The sequence below is a fragment of the Nannobrachium achirus genome, assembly GCF_963921795.1.
Source record: "Nannobrachium achirus genome assembly, chromosome: 8".
In the NCBI taxonomy this organism is placed as follows: Eukaryota; Metazoa; Chordata; class Actinopteri; order Myctophiformes; family Myctophidae; genus Nannobrachium; species Nannobrachium achirus.
The window spans coordinates 36,741,673-36,764,150 of record NC_137817.1 but is presented as its reverse complement, the minus strand read 5'-3'; the positions used below and the strand labels follow the sequence as shown (position 1 = coordinate 36,764,150).

The window sequence follows — 22,478 nt, the reverse complement described above, 5'->3', positions numbered from 1 at the left end:
AGTAGTGAAAACAGCCGATCTACAAGCACACAACGCCTCGCGGTGCGAGGCGTTGTGTGCTTGTAGATCGGCTGTTTTCACTAGTTTAAATCATTTTTAAAATGATAAATGCAAAACGAACGGTTTTGGACATACAGGGTTTTCACCCGACAATGACGTTATGTATTTGTTAAGCGAACATTTGTAACTGAAATTGTGCTTCTGGGGGGTCCCAGGAACTAAATATTTTGAGATGGGAAAGGATTTGAAATATGAAAGACTTGCACACATTTTCACGATTTTTTCAAAAATAGCAGATCTACAAACTCGCAGCGCGGCACTCGTGCAGCGCTGTGAGCTTGTATATCTGCTATTTTTCAATAGCACAAAATAATACGTAATAATGCGTTCCCAGTCTAAATGGGTTAAACCCCCTGCCCCTATGAAGAACATTCATGGGGGGCCCGCAGTGAATCCTTGTACCCAGGGCCCAGAATTTTGGTGCGACACCCCTGTTTGGGAAGCTCCTGATAAGGACTTTAAAACCAGAATGGCTAATATTTGACAACATCCACCACAACAGAACACAGATTCTCAAACATTCCAACAGGGGTTGTGACATGTTCTCTAATGTAAATGAATCCTGACAGTTTGTATTCAATTAGAACATTTCACATTTTCATCACTCTCAAGAAAGATGTGTGGTAATATGTTAAATTACTGCCATGACGATGCCCTGCTGTAGTGAGATTTAAGCCCTATTTTTGCTTCATCGACAAAGTATCATGCAGCATGTCGCTAGACAAAGGTAACGTAATTTCAATGACACTGTGTCGCTGACATATAAATCAAGCTTAATACCTGATACTATATGGGAGACATAAACATACAACACCACACAGGCATCTGTGAGTCAGGCTCAATCCATATCATCACTCTCGTCATCGTGTCAGTCTGTTTCTGCTACACGAGCATAATGATATCCAATATGAAATGGATTAACACAATTATTGTTAGTTAGATGCTCAGCAGTACTGGTATAAGCAGGAAAGAAAAGATGATGAGTCCATTCTCTGGCTGAGGACAAATTCAGGCAGAACGCTATTTTAATCACTGCTAAGCTGCCAAAGTATGTGTGGTTATAAGGTGATGCACCCAGAGAGAGGCGCTGCGTTCCAATCCACCCAAGTACACGTCCTCAGCCCTGGTCCCTCGTACTGTATGGGAACAAATGTTACCCAAGTAGCCACGTGGTGAGAAGCTAGAGTGAGGAGGGTGGATGGGTCTGTTCGGATGTAATGGAACACCCTCAGAGTAGGAACGTTGCCATTATTAAAGTTATGGAAATCAAATCACAATGCATTATGGGCAATTTACTGTGGATGCTTAAAGTTTACAGTTTTGCAGACCCGTTCCCTCGGATGGGTGGTTCTCGGAAACTTCACCTCGGTTACTGGCAGAATGGAACGGCACTTAAAGATGATGACAGCTCAACGTCCGGTTTCGAAAGGGATTCCCTCAGGGGGAAGCGGTTAGAGGAAGTGAATACATAGCAGATTGGAACGTGTGTGTTTGGGTGTGGGGGGGAGGGGGAACAGTGTTTTTTTTTTTGCGGCACCAGGCCAAAACAGCAGTCACTGCAGTCTGTGGGAGGCAGCGTGTACTAGTGGAAGGAGAATGGCAGAGGGGGGAGCTGTCAGTCCTCCAGCAGGGTCTCCCTCCAGTTGAAACTGTGGTTGGGTCCATGTGTGAGGGGGAGGATGGGCGGGTCCACTAGCTGCCACGCCCCCGTGTCCCCCTGCTCCTCACAGCAACAGAAGCCCAGGTATGGGATCTACGGATGGAAATGGAGGTTACATAATAACGTTGTTGTCGGGTGGAAACCTTGTATGTCCAAAACCATACATTTTGTATTTATTTTAAAAATGATTTAAAATAGTGAAAATAGCTGATCTACAAGCACGTAGATCTGATATTTTCACTAGTTTTGTGCGACAGCCTGAAGCAGGGTTTTAAGGTCTTTGCACACTGCTTTTGCAAACTGCGTTTTTCGGGCCGAATATCGCAGTGAATTTCGGAGCGCGTGAATAAAGAAATCAACCTCACGTTATGTCAATTACGTTTGCACACTGCCGCCGGTTTCGTATTTATTTTCGGTCCCTTGCTCTCTCTCTCTTTCCTCTCTCTCTCCCTGGCTTTTGGATTTTGGATTTCCAAAACGCAACGAAAACACGCAGTGCAGTGTGCAACCAGTTTAACTTTATGAAAACGGACAAATTTGGAACTTAGAGATACAAGGTTTCTGGCCGACAGTGATGATAAGATAAGATAATATAATTAAGTGAGGTGATGCATGGTAAAAAAAGATAGCGTAAAATAATAGAATTAGGCTACAATAGGTGGTATTTGTGGTGCATGACAATGACACACAACGAAGTATAGATCAACCTTAAAATATTAGTGAACACTTCACCCCCAAAATGACTTGTTTTATATCAATTATTCGCCCCATGAAGTCTTTAATACATGATTAAATAGGTGGTGCCATAGTTTTGTACTTTTTCTGTTTTTGTATGTGTCTATGGAGTTAAATTTACTCTAATAGACCCCCAGCTGTGGTTATAATGTGCACATTTGTCTTCCCTGTGTATTTATATTTGCAAAGGAATGCAACAAGTACTCAAGAGGAAAAAAATGCATTTAGGGGTTATTCCTTTAATGTAAACTGTGTGGGGTAACTGGAGGAGAACATGTGCTGCTGGAGGTGAAATCAACACATCCGTGTTAGTCTTCAGTGATTCTCGAGTTATTAGACAAATCAAATCACACTAAACTGTCTGATGGCTTTCAGCTTGAATGTGTACCTACAATAAATGTGTTAGATTTCCCAATGTAATATCCAGTGGTGTGTTCTAGACCTTTTTTGAGGGCATACTATAATCTATGATCCGCGGCTATTCGTGTGGCCAGGGCAGACGCCAGTGCATAAAGCCTATCAAATACGCTACTTAGGGTGAAAGGTTCACGAGGGCAGACGCTATTCATATTTTTATTTCCGACAGCAGATGCCGTATATACGTGCGTTACAGGTAGAACACAGCACTGGTAATATCTATTAGTATATCTAATTTTTCCATTCGTTTATTTTGTCTTGCAACGGAGTTGGAAAAAAAATACAAAAACAAGATCAGTTTAAAATAGAATGGAATAACCAGTATATGATTCAATTTGGCAAAAATGATTCATCACAAATGATATGCTTTAAAAAAAAACTACATTAATTAATAATAACATCTTTTCCTCTGTGGGTTGTGCCAGTAATAACACATTATGTAGACATTTGAACTAGAATGAATCATTGATCTTTTCCTCGGTGGAACATGCCAAAATAAACCTTCTTATTACTTGAGGTCACTGTTGCCCTGAGAGTAATTTGTAGCCAAGTCAGACTTTGGTCACAACACTGGTCATCAAGCCACCGACCACAGATGCAGGCAGACCATAGAAGGATATATAAAAGTATTGGAGAGGTGTAGGTTCAGAAGAGACTGAGAGGATTCATACAGACAAAAATGAGAGGTAGAGGTTAAGGTATGACCTTTCGGACGACTTGGATGAAGTCCTTAGCATTCTGCGGGCTGCGACCTTGCAGCTGCCGCGTGCACGCTTCAAGGGAGGAGGCGTGGGCTACGAGCAGAACGTTTCCTGTGGAAAGAGGGACCAGCACCGACACAACCACACGCACACGCACGCACACACGCACGCACACACACACACACACACACACACACACACACACACACACACACACACAAACAAACACAAACTTAACAATACAATAACAACACGCTTCCCTTAAACTCAACTCAACCTTAATCCTAACTTAAACCCTACAAATAACCTTTTGAGAGTTGAGGATCAACAAAATGCCATGACATTTTCCTCGCTTTTCTATCCACGTTGGCACATTCTGTCACAAATAGAAGGATAAGGAAACGTATGAAAGAGCATTCACAAGCACACACACACACACACACACACACACACACACACACACACACACACACACACACGCACTTGCGAGCACGCGCGCACACACACACACACACACACACACACACACACACACACATACACACACACACACACACACACACACACACACACACACACACACACACACACACACACACACACACACACACACAGTTTGTACAGTAATACAAGTTGTGTGTGTGTGTGTGTGTGTGTGTGTGTGTGTGATTGTGCCTAAGACGTGTACATACCTGTGTTTTTACAGTCAGAGAGGATGTCTTTGGTCACTTGGTAGCTGCGACTGATGTAGCTCTCATAGCACTCTGACACAGTGAGTTTACTGACTGGGATGAGAGGTCTATGGAGGAAACCAACAGTCATTTGCCACAGCAGTGGTTCTCAAACATTTGCATGTCAAGGACCCCCAAACTGATATGTAATTAGAGTAACAGGCCAGGTGGGCACTAGGGACATCTGGACACCTCAATGTAAAATTGGGTATTTTGTCCAAAAATCAAATATTTAAAAAATGGTTTTAAGTAAAAGAAAGTATACATGATCATTACAAGCTTAGACATTCAACAATTAAGGTGCAATATTTCTACAGTTGCTACAAAACCTGCATATCGGGTCATTTTGGGCCATAAACAAAGAAGTTGAAGGATACAATTAAGTCTGATAATGATGTACCGTGCATGTTCACATCATGTACACTTTACTTAAGACCATTTTTCAAATATATATTCATATATTCTTTCCTTTTAATTCTTACATGTAATAAAATTATGAAGACAGTTGTTGGCTAGGAATATGTTGCATAGACGATTTTATTATCAATATCAGTTGTCATTTTTATTTTTTTTAAACAATATGTTTATTTATCAGTTGTCATTTAAAATAGGATGCTGCTTTTTGAATATAAACTCTTTAATACAGGGGCACCAAAAAAACGTTTCTAGATTTGATTGTTTTAGAATTATTGGGGGCCCAGACTAAGATCCTGAATTCCAGTCACCTGTATGTTGTGTCCACACTGAAGTGAGCCGTGGCCAGATCAGCAGGAGAGATCCATGCGGGCAAAGAGTTGCCAGACACCCATTTGGTCCATTCAAAGAGGCCTGGTTCCACTCGCACCTTCATCTTTCCTTCCTGCTGCATTCCTGCAGTACATCACACAGCACAGCAGAGCCAGAGAGCCTTTAAGACAACAGAAACCTCTGCCTGATAATAAATACTTATTTCCTCTATTTCATACATACAGTACTTGATGAAACGAACAAATGTTTCTCTATTTGAAGATGAGCTCACCTTTGAGGATGTTCTGAGCCGTCTGAACACATCGCAATGAGGGAGAGCAGTAAACAAAGTCTATTACTGTGTTACTCTCCAACAGAGCTTCACCTAGACAACAGAGAAAGAGACACACACACACGCACGCACGCACGCACGCACGCACGCACGCACGCACGCACGCACGCACACACACACACACACACACACACACACACACACACACACACACACACACACACACACACACAAACACACCGTATAAATCATTGGTTCTCAAAGTGGATCTGCATCACAAACACCAAATGCTTGTGCAATAGATCGGCTATTCCCCCTATGACTACAGGTGAACCATGACAATTTGACTTTGTCCATTGGTGTGCCTGTGCCTTGGGCACAAACATATTTGATAACCACTGGGAGAGACAACCAGCAGTATTGGGATCGGGTATCGGGTTGAGGCTCACTAACATGCAGTCATGCTGTGTAGACTAGAGCTAACATACCTACTAGTCGAGCCTGTGTGGATCCAAATACAGTGATGGGAGAGTCCATGTCGTAATCTGTCTGCCCCACTCCCCACAGGGGCAAACTGGGAGGCATATTCAAGTTGGTACGCACATATTTACCTGGGGAAGACAACAAACACACATCAGAAAAGCATAATGTAAAATAAAAATCTCACCCAGTGTGAAGTGAGCGGTGCTATTTATGAGTTCATTTAATTATGTGTCCCGCAAAGCATGACCAATGTGGGAAGGTGGCGGAACATATAGTCAGGTTTGTTATGTTAAGAAATGTATGTTTGTCGGATTTTTGTGAGGATTTGTAAAACTATACATTTTTGGAATCTTCAGAGCATGGGGAATCCAAAAATCAATGTTTCCATTTGCACAGACACCTGCAAAGCCGCCATTTTGGACGTTCAAAATGGCCGACATAAAATACATAATTTGTGCCATCTTGTCTTCTAGACAACCGAGAAACTTAATTAAACATGCCAATCCTATGTTTTCTGGGTCAAGGAATCGAATGATTAAATGTTGGGTGTAAAATGTTCCGGACCCCCACCCCCTTTCTGGGGGTTATCTATTTTGGGACCTCCCAGAACAGTACGCCAGCCAATTAATGTCCTATTTTCATAATAGTAGGGTTGTTTTGTAGGTTTTAAAACCTCCTGGGCTCATTTATTGCACTTTTAAAGCAGCCAGAATAATCCTTCTGACTTTTGGTTGGGGTCTTTCCTCACCTGGGACCCTCAGACAGACCCTTGAGCCTATCTCAGTAATCGCTCTGCTCCAGAGCAATGTTAAATTAGATCATAACTGAAGCATAAAAGTTGTTGTAGCTGGGCTTTGAAAACAAAAAGGAGTAGTAGCAAATACCAGGGGTCTTCCACAGGGAGTCCGGGACCCCTGGGGGGTCCTCAGTTACTACAGGAGGGGGCCTGCCAAATCTTGATGGGATTTGAAACTGTAACCTTTGATGGTTTATTAGTATTCTCAGTATTATTTATAACATTTTTGTGTTGGACAGTTATGGTTGACAGGTGTTAATTGAGTTTGTGGGGAGGGCGGGCTTAGGGGGGGGCTAAAGCCCCCTCTAGCCCCCCGTCCCTGTTGCAACGTATTACTTTAGGCGCGCAGACTAGCATGTCCATTTATTGCACGGCACTCACACTGACAACACAACATACTAGGCCTGTCCTCTAAAAATCGACGAATCGACGCGTCGCTTTAAGTCCCGGGAATCGACGCCAATTGTTTGAGTCGAGGAGTCGAAAATATATATTTTTTTATATCACCAGTTAGCCTACTACTGCGCTGCGGTGCACTGCTGGACTGGTGTCATGTACTTCCAATTGAGAGATGTAGCAATTGGCGAACAGTTATTTATTGTCTCGCACCAGCGTAGGGGTGAAAGTGAGACGTAACGGCCTGAACGGTTCAGAACCGCCGCTTCATTAAAACATTCGGAGCCGGGGTGGTGTTCCGTTAAGAGGAGAAGCACGCTGTCAAAATCCCATATTAAATAACCTGCCACAGCACAAACGCACGTCCACAAAGTAATTAAACAATCTACTAAAGTCAAATTAACATACACAAGTGTAGGCTAATAGTTACATTTTCTAATTAAAGTGCTTCTGAATTGTTCCAGTGTTGTAAGTAATCCATGATGATGTTTGTTTCGCTGTGTTTGCGTCCATGACATGTCCACACTGCTCGCTCTAGTGGGAGCTGTGCCTCCCGTTTTTTATGATCCGTTTCTGAAATGAATCTGTTCTCGACACCGGCTCATTACTCTGTCAGTGATGGGTGTCCCGCGACTGCGGACTGGATCCCATCGTTCATTTAAAAGAGCCGTTCAAGAGAGCGGAATCGTTCGCGAATGTCTCATCTCTACTGCACGCTGCAGAGAGACAGGGCAGAGTTGAACAGCGGAGATGTTTTATTTGTTTTAACGGTGTGTTGTACATTGCTATGCAGATAACGTTTTTGCTCGCGCACCGATATCACCGTGTATTCAATCATCTTAATGTATTATTGTGTTATGTTGATGTGGACGTTTAAAGCAACATTTTTTTTCTTTTTTTTTTTACACAAAGTAGACTATAAAACGATTCGTCGACGCGTCGGAATGAACCCCACGACTCGAATCGACTTCAAAAATCCCGAGTCGAGGACAGCCCTACAACATACACACATCTGTGTTATCGTCACCCCAAAACCCACACCCTATCCTCTTAAAGAGCTCATGGTCAATTATGCCCAAAGAGATTCACTACATGTCCTCCCTTATAATGTTGACATTCTTTGTTTGTATTGTTTAAGCAGCTGCACCATCCCTTGCAATCTGCTTTGCAGACACATTTGATGAGCTCAAGTATTGCCTATATTTATTTGAGTTAAAGCGAAGGATCTCAACGTCTTATGCCTTACCTTAGTTTCCTTTTAGTTGACCTTGTATCAGTGAACTGTACTGTCATGAAACTGTAATTTTTCCTATGCAAAACTTCTAATAAATACTGGAACATAACCTCCACTTTCTGAATTCCATCTATTTTCTTCAATTGATGGAAGCTCAGGGGAATTTGTCAGGTATGACAAAGTAGGCATCATAATACGATACCTTCATCAAGGGACATGATTTTGAGGAAGTGCACACACATGAAGAGGCTGATGCCCTGATTCCTCATCAAGTCCTTGCCTCTGCTGCTTATGGTGCTTTGTGAGACATAATGTGTTTGGTCACCCGACACTGCTGTTACTTCACTGAAATTTGCAACAGTCAAGGCCAAGGTACAAAAAAAAGTAGATATATTTGAGCGAGTTCAAGTTATTGAATGTCACAAATGTCAAGGGTTCCTTGGCCTACACAATTTGTCATGGGTCAACGCCTACTTGAAGCCTGATAATGATGACATTAAGCCATTAACCGCTTCAAGGACCTTAGCAAGAGTTCCATTTCTCCTGAGCTTATTAATGGTGAGCTTCCATCAACATTGCAGTCATTGGAGCATGTTGCATGCCGTGTTTACAGTTCAAAAGGTCCAACAACCAACTCGTGCTGCACTGCTACCACATATCCTCCGTGCCAACTATGTCACAATGCGGGATAAATCATACCTGACAAATTGCCCTAAGCTTCCACCAATCGAAGAAAATGGGTGAAATTCAGAGAGTGGAGGGTATGTTCCAGTCAGGGGTCTTGCCCTCCCTGCTCAAATAACCTGCCTTCCACTCTATGCTATGGTGGAGACTGTGTCAACACTATTAGGTTGGACATTGAAGATGACGATGATAAAGACGATCCTGCATGTCTGAAATTACTGTATTGTAGTGAATCTCCTTGGGCATAATTGAACATGGGCTCTTTAAGAGGATGGGTGCGGGTTTTGGGGTGACGATAACACAGAGGTGGGTATGTGTTGTGTTGTGTTGTCAGTGAGTGCAGTGCAATAAATGGACATGTTAGTCTGCGTGTCCCAAAATATGAAGTTGCAATACCTTAAATATTGCAATCCCAGCAGTAACACCTGTCAACCATAACTGTCCAACACAAAAATGTTATAAATAATACTGAGAATACTAATAAACCATCAAAGTACAATACCGTTGTTTTGGGTTGAGATTGGCACATTTCCTGGGGCAATCTGCCCAGATCATGCACGTCACACGTGTCTTCCTCTTCTTTTTTAGTTTTTTACTCTCAAAAAGCGCCTGCAATGTAGTGCATTTGAAACTACATTGCAGTGCACATCATGGGGTGATCGCTGCTTGCCTCCTCTGAATTGTTTTATTTTTATTTTCGTTTATTTATATTTCATTGCTGAGTGAGGTCAGCAGACAAAGTGACATGAGTGAGATGAAAAAACCTGAGTGAAATGTGCCAATGTCAATCAGAAACATCGGTACATAAACCCTGAATACATAAAAACATTCAAAGTTTCAAATCCCATCAAGATTTGGTGGGCCCCTGTAGTAACTCTGAGGACCCCCCAGGAGTCCCGGACCCCCTGTGGAAGAACCCTGGTATTTGCTACTACTCCTTTTTGTTTTCAGAGCCCAGCTACAACAACTTTTATGCTTCAATTATGATCTAATTTAACATTGTTCTGGAGCAGAGCGATTACTGAGACAGACTCAGGGGTCTGTCTGGGGGTCCCAGGTGAGGAAAGACCCCAACCAAAAGTCAGAAGGATTATTCTGGCTGCTTTAAAAGTGCAATAAATGAGCCCAGGAGGTTTTAAAACCTACAAAACAACTCTAATTTTATGAAATTAGGACATTAACTGGCTGGCGTAATGTTCTGGGAGGTCCCAAAATAGATAACCCCCAGAAAGGGGGTGGGGGTCCGGAACATTTTACACCCAACATTTACTCATTCGATTCCTTGACCCAGAAAACATAGGATTGGCATGTTTAATTAAGTTTCTAGGTTGTCTAGAAGCCAAGATAGCACAAATAATGTATTTTATGTCGGCCATTTTGAACGTCCAAAATGGCGGCTTTGCAGGTGTCTGTGCAAATGGAAACATTGATTTTTGGATTCCCCATGCTCTGAAGATTCCAAAAATGTATAGTTTTACAAATCCTCAAAAAAATCCGACAAAAATACATAAGGAACCTGACTAATACATACAGACGCGGATGTAAGAGCTCTTAGCATCGCTCAAAAATACAAGTGGAAGGCTTCCCATATAAAAGGAAGAAGAATCATGTGTTGTGTCTTATTTGGGGTGGGGTGGTATGGGGAGGTTCTCACCTTTACTGTCAGAGCATAGCGACTGCCAGTGTTTACCAAACACCACGTCCATCCTCTCTCCATGCCGACATACAAACAGCGTCCGCTTGGGCTGCCGGGAATGGCCACTGCTGATTCGCAGGACCTGGTGTCAATCAAAAGATGTCGGCAGCGGAGAGGGAGAGAGATTGCGCTTCATCAGAAAAAAGGGTTTTCATGCAGTATGTTTACCATGTGCTCCTCTCTATTCTTGATAGAACAGATGGTCCAGTTTGAACTCTGTCACTCTGACCTGCATAGGATGGCAGATGAGGCTGAGACCCGGTGTGTCCCCAGGACTCGTGTTGTCAAGGCGACGGCTGTCCAGCAGTCCGTCAAACATGCCTCTGTCCTTCACTGCCTTGTCTGAGGGCCCACAGCTGAAGAACGAATGAGATCTGCGGGAGCAGAGTTCATGTACGTTTAATAAGAGCATTTTAATGACACTGTTCATACATGAATTCCAGTCAAAACACCAGGCACTACACTACACAGACCGAAGTGAAGAGAGAATCAGTTAGGTTCGGTGCTGAAGAGATTTTGTGACTCCCCGAACTGAAATAAATTAATTCGGTATGGGGAAAATTACAATGTTAACAAAGATTTAAAGGAAGAGAAGAATCAGTTGCCCTGCTGGGACAAAATGTTCATTATCCTTTATCTGCAACATTGACAGTGTACAAATGGAACCAAATGGAACCTAACCTAACAGGTCCATTTGGTTTCATTTATACACAAAGTTAAGGGGAGGCCTTCACATTTCAAAGTTTGAGAACCACTGATCTAAGACTACAGGAGATTAAGTGGTTAACACTGTCCTCTTAGGGAGGTTCCTCCACTCACCCATGGAACACCCAGGTGTCACACTCATCTGCTCGGCTGACGTAGTTCTCGGGCAGCAGGCCAGACAGTCCCGTGGCCAGGGAGGTCCCATACACCCACCCCTCACTGGCTACACCCTGGTCCACTGGGGACATGAAGACAAAATCGCCAGGGACCAGCTCCAGCTCATCCTCATTCTGGGGGGCATAGGGGTACATCACCCTCAGGCTCTGTGGAAGGAGAGGCCACAGCAACACTGCGTTTGGATGTTTTCTTGTGGGATATGTTTCTGTTTGCATAAAATGATCATATTGCTGTGAGAATTGATTGGAGGAAGCACGTAGCCTGGAACAGTAATTTAAATATGTAAAGTATGAGGCGACTACACAACAAGTCCATTAGTCAGTGGTGTATAACTTATATAAGTACTGCAGACAAACACACGAAACAGACATGATGTAATGTATAATCCTATGTATAATTCAACAGGGCTGCATGTGTTTGAGATTTAATGCTGATTTGAAACGTGGGGTGGCAGATCTCTCTTGGCAAAATGGGCCACAAACTTTGAAAGCCAGTCGTAGCCAATCAGAATGGAATATGAAAACTCTGTCAGCTACATCTTGATCACATGACAGCAGAGATAAGGTGTACACATTCTGGGTGAGTTTTGTATCTGTAGCAGTAGAAAAATCATGTTGGCACTATAAGCCGGTTTGAAAGAATTGGGGTGGTTACTGGGAGTGTGTGTGCAAGTTTCACGCAGAGAGTAGCCGTTTACGGACAGACGGACAGACAGACAGACAGACAGACAGACTCACAGGAGTGAAAACATAATCCCTCGCTCTTTGGCTAGTCTATGAAAAAATCACACCTAGTGTGAAGTGAGCAGTGCCTTTATGAGTTAATTTCATTAAGCTTCAGCATCAGTGCACCAATTATGCCAATAGAGGGCAATGTGCCCCCATACATAAACTGTTAATCCACTAAGACAGGGGTCTTCAACAGGGGGTCCAGGACCCCTAGGGGGTCCTCAGAGTTACTACAGGGGGTCCTGCAAATTTTCCAATCTTTTTTATATTAACAACTTGAACCCTGGAGTCCATATTCTGGGAACCGTAGCCAAAAATAGCAGATCTACAAGCTCACACCGCCTTGCAGCGCGAGGCTTTGTGAGCTTGTAGATCGGCTATTTTCGGCAAATAGGTTTGGTGTAGAGGGGAAAAAGAGCACACTAAGTACAAAGTAAAATGTCAAATTTATTAGGTAATGACGGCTTAAGTGGTTGAATATCTGAAAACACAAATTTACATGAATCCAAAATACACTGATGATTGTGCTCTCAGACGATGAAACTATATGGAATCTATGAAAAGGATGTGGGGGTCCCTGCTTCATCTCTCTCTCAACTAAGGGGTCCTTGGCCTGAAAAACGTGTAAGACCCCTGCACTAAGAGAAGACACTTTCTTTCTACACACTTTCTATCTCCTGGACAGGGATGTACAGAGTGTGATTACAAGTAGTTCATTGGTGGGTTCCTAACCTGGCGTTGCCAAACTGATCACATGGGATCACTCATATCGTGGGGAACGTGTGTGAGTGATCCCATGGACCAGACTACTCAGTGGGTTCCTACCTCGTGGTTAGCGAAGCGGATGTCCCGCGAAAAGAGGACCGCCAGCCAATCACAGCCCAGCTTGACTTCAATGCCCTTGGCCAGCTTCTCCAGGGAAGACAGGTGATTGGTTGGGAAGTGATAGGCCAGGGTCACATGGAGCTGTTTCTTATGAGGCTCCACATGGACCTCTGAAAGAGACAGTTGGTTGTGTTTACCTGCACCGGTCAATCACACTCCTCATGTAAAAACCTAACCTGATAGCCCATTTGGGGGTTAAGGATTTACTGACTTTTATGCACCTTAACTAATGTCCATAAGTATATCATGCACATGTATTCACATAAATAGCGCCGCTCACTTCACACTGGGTGTGATTGTTTCTTGCTTGATCTCCTTTCCCCCCATGCTATGCACGAAAACCAATTTCACCCACTTTTATACTTCTGTAAACCTGTGATGTGACAATAAAACTGATTCTGAATCACAGTAAGCTAAACCTGAATACCACAAGATATACTGTATGCCATTTAATAAGGCAAAATCTGAAATAAAAAATCAAACCTCGGTTCGAAGTGAAGCGGTGGACAGATAAAACCTCTATTCTGAATGTATTTGTGGCTTACTACATTTTTTAAACCCTGAAGGCCAAATTATCATGTGAAGCTTGACCAATCCTCAAAGTATCCATTCATCTAACCGGGAGGGACATCGACATTTTGCTTTTTGAAAAAGCCTATTCATTCTGGACTGATATTTTACACGTACGGGACAGGAAAAACCTGTTCATTCTGGCCTGGAGTGACCATATATGGACATAAGGTAACATACTTTGTGTTTTTGAAAAACCCTGTTCATTCTGGACTGAGATCACCATATATGGTAATTAAACGGACATTCTGTGGGACAGGAAAAACCTGTTCATTCTGGCCTGGAGTGACCATATATGGACATAAGGTAACATGTTTTTGAAAAACCCTGTTCATTCTGGACTGAGATCACCATATATGGTAATTAAACGGACATTCTGTTTTTGAAAAAGCCTGTTCATTCTGGACTGAAATGACCATATATGGGCGTGATACACACAAAGCCATTCATTGGAAGCGGTTTTCACCGCTTCAAAAATATTATGTATTGCCTGATGACAGTTATCAGAAATATCAAGTGTCATTATCTCTGTACAGACCTAAATGCATCAAAGGCAGACATGTTGGCCAGTAGTTGACTGGTGCTGTTACATGGAACAGGATGATTGACCTGGTTTGGATGCAAGGGTAACATTCCAGCTTGAGAGTGTGAATATCACCGCTGTCAGGCACAAACCTTGAATCGCTAGATTTAAACTTTTTACGTTATTTATTTTGGAAATGAATGCCCGTCTTTCAATTAGTGTAGTGAAAATAGACAATCTACAAGCTCACAACACGTCGAATCGTGAAGCATTGTGAACATATAGATCTGCTATTTTTGAACAATTTGAAAGTGCTCAGGTCTGTCTATGGGTTTTATATTTACCAATGGAACACAGGTTATCTTTTTTCCATTTCCTGAAAGGTAACCATTTTGGACATAGGCTACAAGGTTTGCACCACCTGACAGTGATGATAAGTTACTGGCGCACCAACCCTGAAGGCTGAATTAAGCCTCATAAAAGAGAGAACAGCAGAGGACAGATTAAGGGTACCACCATTCCATTTCAAAGCCTTTTTGAGTGTAAAAGGTTGAAATTGGTGATTTGTTCTATTAAGGATTAATAAATTCTTTGCTGTGCGGCTCATAGGCTCAGCATTATTTACAGTATGTCACCAGGGAGCGACAAATAATTTGACTCTCATGTACTCATACTCAAGATGTAACAATACCAAGTCCCCTGTGCAGAGCCTCCCCCCCATCCATTGTTTTCTCCCACCTGCTTTCCTGGCAGCTTCTGCAGCAAAGTCTGTCGCAAACTGCTTGAGAATGTCGGCCACTTGCTCCTCCACAAAGAGACCGATGAAGTTGGAGGAGGTGTAGAGCTCCAGGGGCAGTGGACTGGGGAAGCGACCTCTCCACTGTGCTACGCTGACCTGCAGAGCTTCACACAGAGCCTCCACCTTCTGGTCCGCACACTGTGGAGAAGCAGAAGAATGAATGGATGGGGGTTATCGTCACACTCAGGGACACCAGGGGATTCAACTATAGCTCATTTTTCACCCATGGGTATTCCACTTCCCTTGTAGGTTCGTTCTATTGTTGAGATGGACAGTAAAGTGGGAGACAGTGCCACATTAATGATAATCACCAGCATGTCAGCAAATACTATGAATACATGACACAAAATCAAGCAAGTGTGTCAGATAAAGAACAGATTTACTGTATGATATTTGCACCCACGTGTCAGGGAAGCCATACCGTATTTCGTAGGATTGCATTCGGACTAGCCGCAAATTGCAACACTAGATTTTTTTATAATCAGATGAATCTAGGGTTGCAATACCTCCCAGGCAGCCAATGCATCAAAACGATTTTTTGCTTTCTGATTGTATTAAACAACGTCAAACTCACCAATATTGCGGCTCTATGGAAAGCTTGGAATTTACTCTTTCTATCTGCAAAGTGTTTGTTTCATAAAAATTCACCGTAAACATTTATTTTCCGTCAAGAAATCCGAGCAGACATGGTTTATTTTCTAAGTGTTGAACTTCGGAAGCGCTCGTCTTCTATAACGCAACGTCCCGCTGCCTCCTGCATTATGTGACATTTAGAACCAGCTGGTCACAGGACCGTTGAGCGATTTTCCACGAGCGCTTCCAAACTCCAGGACTTAGAAAAAAATGATCACCTGAACCAAATTTCTTGATAGAAACAGGCTCATAACATGTCTACGGCTGTTTTTTTTATGAAACAAACCCTTTGCTGATAGAAAGAGTAAATTCCAAGCTTTCCATAGAGCCTCAATATTGGTGAGTTTGACGTTGTTTAATACAATCAGAAAGCAAAAATCATTTTGATGCATTGGCTGCCTATGGGAGGTATTGCAACCCTAGATTCATCTGATTATAAAAAAATCTAGTGTTGCAATTTGCGGCTACATTCGGACTATTGAATTCAGACACCCCATGATTGGCTGACATGCAGGAGGGGAGAACTCATTTTGTTTTACGGGATAACCCGTCAACCACAGCTTGCCTACTCAGCTTGCCTACGCGGATGGTTCGCTCGTCGATGTGCAAGGCCATCGACAGCTCACCGTGGGCGCTCGCTCACCCGGTGGCTCACTCAGGTGCACCTCACGAGCCTCAGGGGCTTGCTGTCGGCGCGCTTGCCTTGTTTTAAAGAGATTTAAAAAGTGTTGAGTGTACCAAAAATGACCTCTCCTGTCCGAGTGTCTGTATGCTTTCCTAGGAAAAACGACTTAGGGAACTCACCATGAAGAACTGACAGAGGGTGATGTGAGGAAAGATGTTGTGGGCCTTGTTCTTGCCACAGTTCACCCGGCTCTGCTGCCAGAAGTGGGAGAGCTGGTTCTGCAGAGGTCCGCTTGGTCTCAGGTAAAGGACGTACTCCCTGGGCAACGGGTCATCCAGGAACGGATCGTCAACGTGCGAGAACAGCCTGAGGGGTATAGGCATTACATTTCACATGCAATCTTTTCCCAAACATTTCACACAAACACGTGCATGCACACACAGGTCGCACTCCAGCACGGGTCACATACTCAGGTGCGCACGCACGCACACACACACACACGCATAACAATTTATTCATGCATGTCCACATAAAGGAGAGCATAAAGGGCCACACATATTAACACATCGGGTGCCCACGTGGTGCCCACGCGCCAATCTCTTTGATCTTTACGTGTGCCCACGACGCGTTCGGCGCGTTGTACAGTAAACTATACTGTACTGTAGCTGCTGCACTTGGCTACCGCGGTGATGAAACAAACTCCATTTCCCAACATGAAGCGCGAAATTACGTCACCCGGACGTGCTGTCTGTCTCGTTGACTTCCTGTTTAGCGGCTGCACAAAAATGCTGTTTTCTCCGGATTCTCTTCCTTTTTTCTTTTTTTTCTCAAAACGGCAGCCTCTTCTACCGGCCGTAACACAAACACTGTGGCTTAGAATTGATAAAAAACGGTCCTGACTGAAAGAAAAGATTTTCGCGAAATAAACAGGACATACTTGGATTACATTTACTCGGATTACTTTTCTCGCCAGTACTTCGAAGGTAGGTAAAATGACGCGTTGCCATAGGCACCAGCAAATTAAAACGTTGAATAATTCTGGGCACCCGATGTGTTAAAAGTACATTTATGGTTATATTCACAAACTCATGGCATGTCTTCATGATACAATAAGCATGTAACTCAGTACTCAATGGCTATAAGTAACAGCATCTCCGTCATATGTGGCGGCTGCCAATTATAGCAGAGACAGCAAAATACTTGTCATAATACCAATTAGTAGGCCTCATTGATTAGTCACCTTTACAACATCCATCATTTCTATAGTTGATTAGTCACCTTTATTCTTGTGATTCATTCTTATGAACTAATCACTCATGAACGACACATCACTACTGAAGATGCATGATATGTTGATGTCTTGGCTATAAGTTCCACTATATGCTATCATGGCATGCTATTTCCTTTTGTATGTATAACTGCCATTCAAGATGTGTTACACACACACACTAACACGCAACATATGTGTTAAATAGTTCTATATTCCGATATAGTGTTCAGTAATAATCCCATCTCATCATTTAGAAAATACATTTTCACCAATACACCAATTTCATCCAATTAGGAAAGAGAACTCCACAAAGATAATGTATCAACTTACATTTGTTCCAGTTCCAATTTGTCTGTTCGGCTTTTGTTTATATTTTGTTTATGTTTCATCATGATCACTTCCAATTTCACGTGTTTGTCCTGTATCCTGTATGTATGCGTTATCTCTCCTGATTAGATCAAATTGGTATACCAACCTGAAAATGTATTCTCACTTTACTATAGAGCTGGAGAGATGGGAAGACCCCTGATACTGAGCAAACACTCTATAGCAATGATTACTATTGCATATACTGTAGAGCTTTAACCTTTTAACGATCAATTACACTCTTTTTAAGGTCAACGCAAACATATTTTCATTAAGGAAGTGTTGGAAACACCTCTCTACAAACAGTAAAATCCTCAGTGTTGATCTAGAGGCCAAACCGCACCAGTGCAACTAGTCGCGACTCCTTGCAACAGAATAGTTTTAAGGCCATGTCACAACAATGCAACTCGTTGCAACTGCCATTTGGGGATAATGATTGCAAGTAGTTGCAACTAGTTGCATTTTCATTAGCATGGCATGCAGACACCTAGGCTCAGACGCCCTGTGATTGCCTAAGACGGGGGACAGGATCACGCATTTTGTTAAACGTGATAATATATTCCGGGCACCACAGCTTGCCAACACGGCCTAATGGCTCACTCTTGTTCTCTCTTCAGAATTAAACTACCACAGAGGATTTGACTGTGTAGAAGAAGAGGGCAGTGCAGTTCATTATAATGCCACTTGTTTGGTGCGTAATATGTGTATCACACCTTACCAGTCACATGCTGCTTGGACACTGCGGCCTCCCGTTGATACTAATGCTTTTAATCTGTAGAACACACAGAGAAAACATGTGTTAATTTTATACATATCAACATGATCACTATACGTAATAATCAGGACAATCATGTATGAGTTAACATAATGATCATATGAGTTTGAAACGCTGAGGAAGGCCTTTAGGCCGAAACGTGTCCGTTTCTCTAAATAGACTGCTTCTACTGTGCTTATGAAATAAATAAATACATTTTAAAGTTCAAGAGAGTGCGGATATCCCCTTCATTTTAACATATGATAAGACATTTGAAAGTGCAAATATGCTATTTCACACGACTATGAATAGCAAAGAGAAGTTCACTTTTAGACTTATCAGCGAGTGCATCATTTTGTCTCAAGTCTCACTTCTCCCTTCTAAACGAGCCAAGAAGCAGAGACTGATTATCTCTCAACTACTGTATCAGATACTAGATTCTGACTCACTAAACACCTGTTGGGGTTCTGACTCACTAGAAAGAGTTTCAAATAGCGAAGCAGCCATGACTCAGTCTCTCGCTTTAATCCGTAGGTTTCATGTCCTGACCTAGAGCATTGGTTCTCAAAGGGGTCCTTGGGGGAGTTCCAGGGCGTCCCCAGCTAAATGATAGTTAGGAACCAAATGGACCCTTATGGGTTCATAACTCACAGAGTGTAGAAATGGGACCAAATGGACCCATATACACTCATTTGTTGTACAAATTAACATTGATTTTAAAATATAAATTGGTCTCAGAGATATAAATGCCATTAATGGGGGTCCGTAGCCTAATGCATGTCACGCTATGAGCTTTTAGATCTGATATGTTTGAAAAAACGTTAAAGTTTGTGCAAATCTTTGAATATATCAAATTAAATCAAATGTTTGCTTCTGGGGGTCCCTGGAACAAAATATTTTGAGATGGGGGTCCGTGGTCAAATACATATAATTCTAGGGGTCCTTGACATTAAATTCTTATAGCACCACAGATAAATAAACAAGTTTTTCAGAAAACCATTAGGATTTAAAATATGTTTAAAGTTCCAGCTTTAAAACATTTGGGTCCACGAGAAGGCCAGAGGATGCAGCAATTGGCTGTAAACTAATGACAGCAATACAGAAAAGGAGATAAAGGCTGGAAAGAGTCATGTTTAAATGATTAAAACTTATATTCTAAAATTCAACACCAATATGGATGAAAGGTCCTTTTTGGTCAGATATTGGAGGGGAGTAAATGGTGTATGACTCACATTCACCCACATACACAGCATTGGCGGAGGCAGCCATGCGAGACACCAATCTCTTCGTTGGGAGCAGTACTTTGACGCGATGTGTCCTTAAACAGAGATTGAACTGGGAACTTTGATGACCACTCCCAAACTTTGGAGCAGAATAAATACTAGCTTACTTCATGATGGGTTTTGTTTGTTTGTTTTTTAATGCTCTGATGTCAACAACTACAGAAGCAGTCGAAATAATTACCAAACATAAGCCAACAGTCCTCTGAAGGAACAATGAATCCTGAGTCAAAGGAAACATCGGTTTCTAATAAACGCCTCTAGGGTAGAGTGGAGGAAGATAACACTGTGCGTAGGAAGAAGAAGAGATGGAAATCAACTCTCTGAACAAGAGCAGTAACTGAATAGAAGTATGAATAAATCACCAAGGGATTACTCCAACGTCACCATTAGACTGAAAGATGAGGTTCATACTGTACTGGTCCCCCTAAACCCCATTTAGCTAAAGCTTCTTTACTGTTTTTCCACATTTCAAAATATACAAAAAGAGAATATTTGTGAAAAATGCATTTTCAATGACAGACAGACAGACAGACAGACAGACAGACAGACAGACAGACAGACAGTATGCACAAGTTAGTTATTTAGTTAGTTAGTTAGTTAGTTAGTTAGTTCAGTGGTTCTCAACCCTTTTCATGTAGGACCTCCAAATTGACACAGCCCGCGTACCTACATTTGGAAAGATACGCCAGGGACCCCCAGAAGAGAGGTTTTAGGGCTCTAGCATTGATTCCCAACCATTTTAATTTCAAGGACCCCCAGTTTGACGTGCATTATACTATGGACCCCCATTTGATGGCATTGATATGATATCCCTGGGATCCCAATTTATATTGTAAAATCAGAGAGAGTATAAATGGAACCAAATAGACTCGTTATCTATCATTTAGCTGGGGACCCCCTGGAACTCCCTCAAGGACCCCTTGAGAAACAATGAGTTAGTTAGTTACTTAGCTGGTTAGTTGGTTAGTTAGTTCCTGGTGTAACCACTGTCAAACGCAACAACATTTTCACTGGAGAGCAGCGCTAACACCTGGAGCTGCAGTTACAATAATGAAGAAGAAAGGGAGCTGGAGGACTACATTATTAGATTATTCATATTAGGCCCCCAGAATGTCATTAGCAGCTGCTCAGGGGAGAAGAACGTATAAATGATAATGCCATTTCCTCCTTCGGGAACCAGACAACCTCTGAGGCTTGTGCTGCTGCCTGTGAGGTCAGCAGTGGTGGAAAAAGGACTCATATTATTTATGAAGTAAAAGTATTGCAATATATAAATACTCTGTTACAAGCAAAAGTCTGGAATTCAAAATGTGCTTGAGTGAAAGTATTGACCTCAAAACGTAGGCTACTTGAAGCAGCCAAAGTACAAAATGTTTGAAAATAGTAGAGCTACACGCTCACAATGCGTCGCTATGCGAAGATTTGTGAGCTTGTAGATCGGCTATTGTCAAATAGGTATAAATGTATATAAAAGGTATTATATATATATATATATATATATATATATATATATCAAATATTCCTATAGTTAAACATACTAGAAGCTTCGGGCGGCCCAGCGTCTAGTCGGCGACCTGGCCAACTCGGGAACGATGTAAATAGGGAATGAATGCCCCGCCCTTTAATGCAAACCCCATTATACCTGTTGTCATAGGACCCGTTTTGACCATCTGTTTGCCTGTGTCCATTTATGCCCATATATGGAGATATCTGTTATCTGTCTGTCTGTCAGCGTCCATTTTATGCCCATATATGGAGATCACTGCAGATATAGTTCTGGGTCCATTTTATGCCCATATATGCCCATATATGGAGATATCTGTCTATTTGCGTCCATTTCATGCCCATATATGGAGATCTCTGTATCTGTCTGTCTGTGTCCCTTTATGCCCGTATATGGAGATCTTTGTGATTCTGCGTAAATTTTATGCCCATATATGCCATTTGCGTCCATTTTATGCCCATTTATGGAGATCTCTGTATCCGTCTGTCTGTGTCCCTTTATGCCCGTATATGGAGATCTTTGTGATTCTGCGTCCATTTTATGCCCATATATGCTATATATGGAGATATTCAGAGATTTTTTGTTGACTCATGTGGCGTACGTGATGTCAGAGCCTTTTATGAGTGATGTCACAATGAGTCAGCGCTTGCGCCGATTTCCTCCGGAACAGCCTGATGTCAACAATCAACCCCGCATAAGGAGATTCCGAACGTTTCGCGCCGGTTCGGGAAAACCGCGCGTCGGGTCGGGTCGAGACCCGGCACTGCACTCCGTGCCGCGGCGGGGAACGCGCGTGCCGAATCTGAAGCCGGTGGGACGAACGGTTCTCGAGATACGAGGATTACAGACAGACACACAGACAGACAGACAGACACACAGAGACTTCTCGCATTTATAGATAGATTATGCATAAGGTGCATATATTAACATTGGCTTAAGGGAAGGCGGACGGGCAGGAAGACTGACCACGTTGTCACGCTCAGCCATAGCCATATAGAGTTTCCAAATACGCCCAAATATGGAGTGTTTTGTCTAATTTCAATGT

General features: G+C 42.5%; 1 protein-coding gene across 1 annotated transcript in view; it reads right to left on the bottom strand.

Moving 5' to 3' along the window:
* Window positions 1–612: 612 nt before the first annotated feature.
* Window positions 613–22,478, bottom strand: part of ubash3bb (ubiquitin associated and SH3 domain containing Bb) — a 49,383-nt gene continuing 27,517 nt past the window's right edge. Inside the window, exons 2-14 of the mRNA XM_080731199.1 lie at window positions 18,611–18,664; window positions 16,436–16,622; window positions 14,938–15,136; window positions 13,047–13,216; window positions 11,431–11,639; window positions 10,841–10,985; window positions 10,570–10,693; window positions 5,811–5,933; window positions 5,323–5,415; window positions 5,030–5,174; window positions 4,266–4,372; window positions 3,578–3,684; window positions 613–1,813 (exon numbers count right to left, since the gene is read on the bottom strand). Of these exons, the coding sequence (XP_080587325.1) occupies window positions 1,676–1,813; window positions 3,578–3,684; window positions 4,266–4,372; window positions 5,030–5,174; window positions 5,323–5,415; window positions 5,811–5,933; window positions 10,570–10,693; window positions 10,841–10,985; window positions 11,431–11,639; window positions 13,047–13,216; window positions 14,938–15,136; window positions 16,436–16,622; window positions 18,611–18,664 (1,801 nt within the window). The 3' untranslated portion in view covers window positions 613–1,675. The remainder of the gene's footprint in view (window positions 1,814–3,577; window positions 3,685–4,265; window positions 4,373–5,029; window positions 5,175–5,322; window positions 5,416–5,810; window positions 5,934–10,569; window positions 10,694–10,840; window positions 10,986–11,430; window positions 11,640–13,046; window positions 13,217–14,937; window positions 15,137–16,435; window positions 16,623–18,610; window positions 18,665–22,478) is intronic.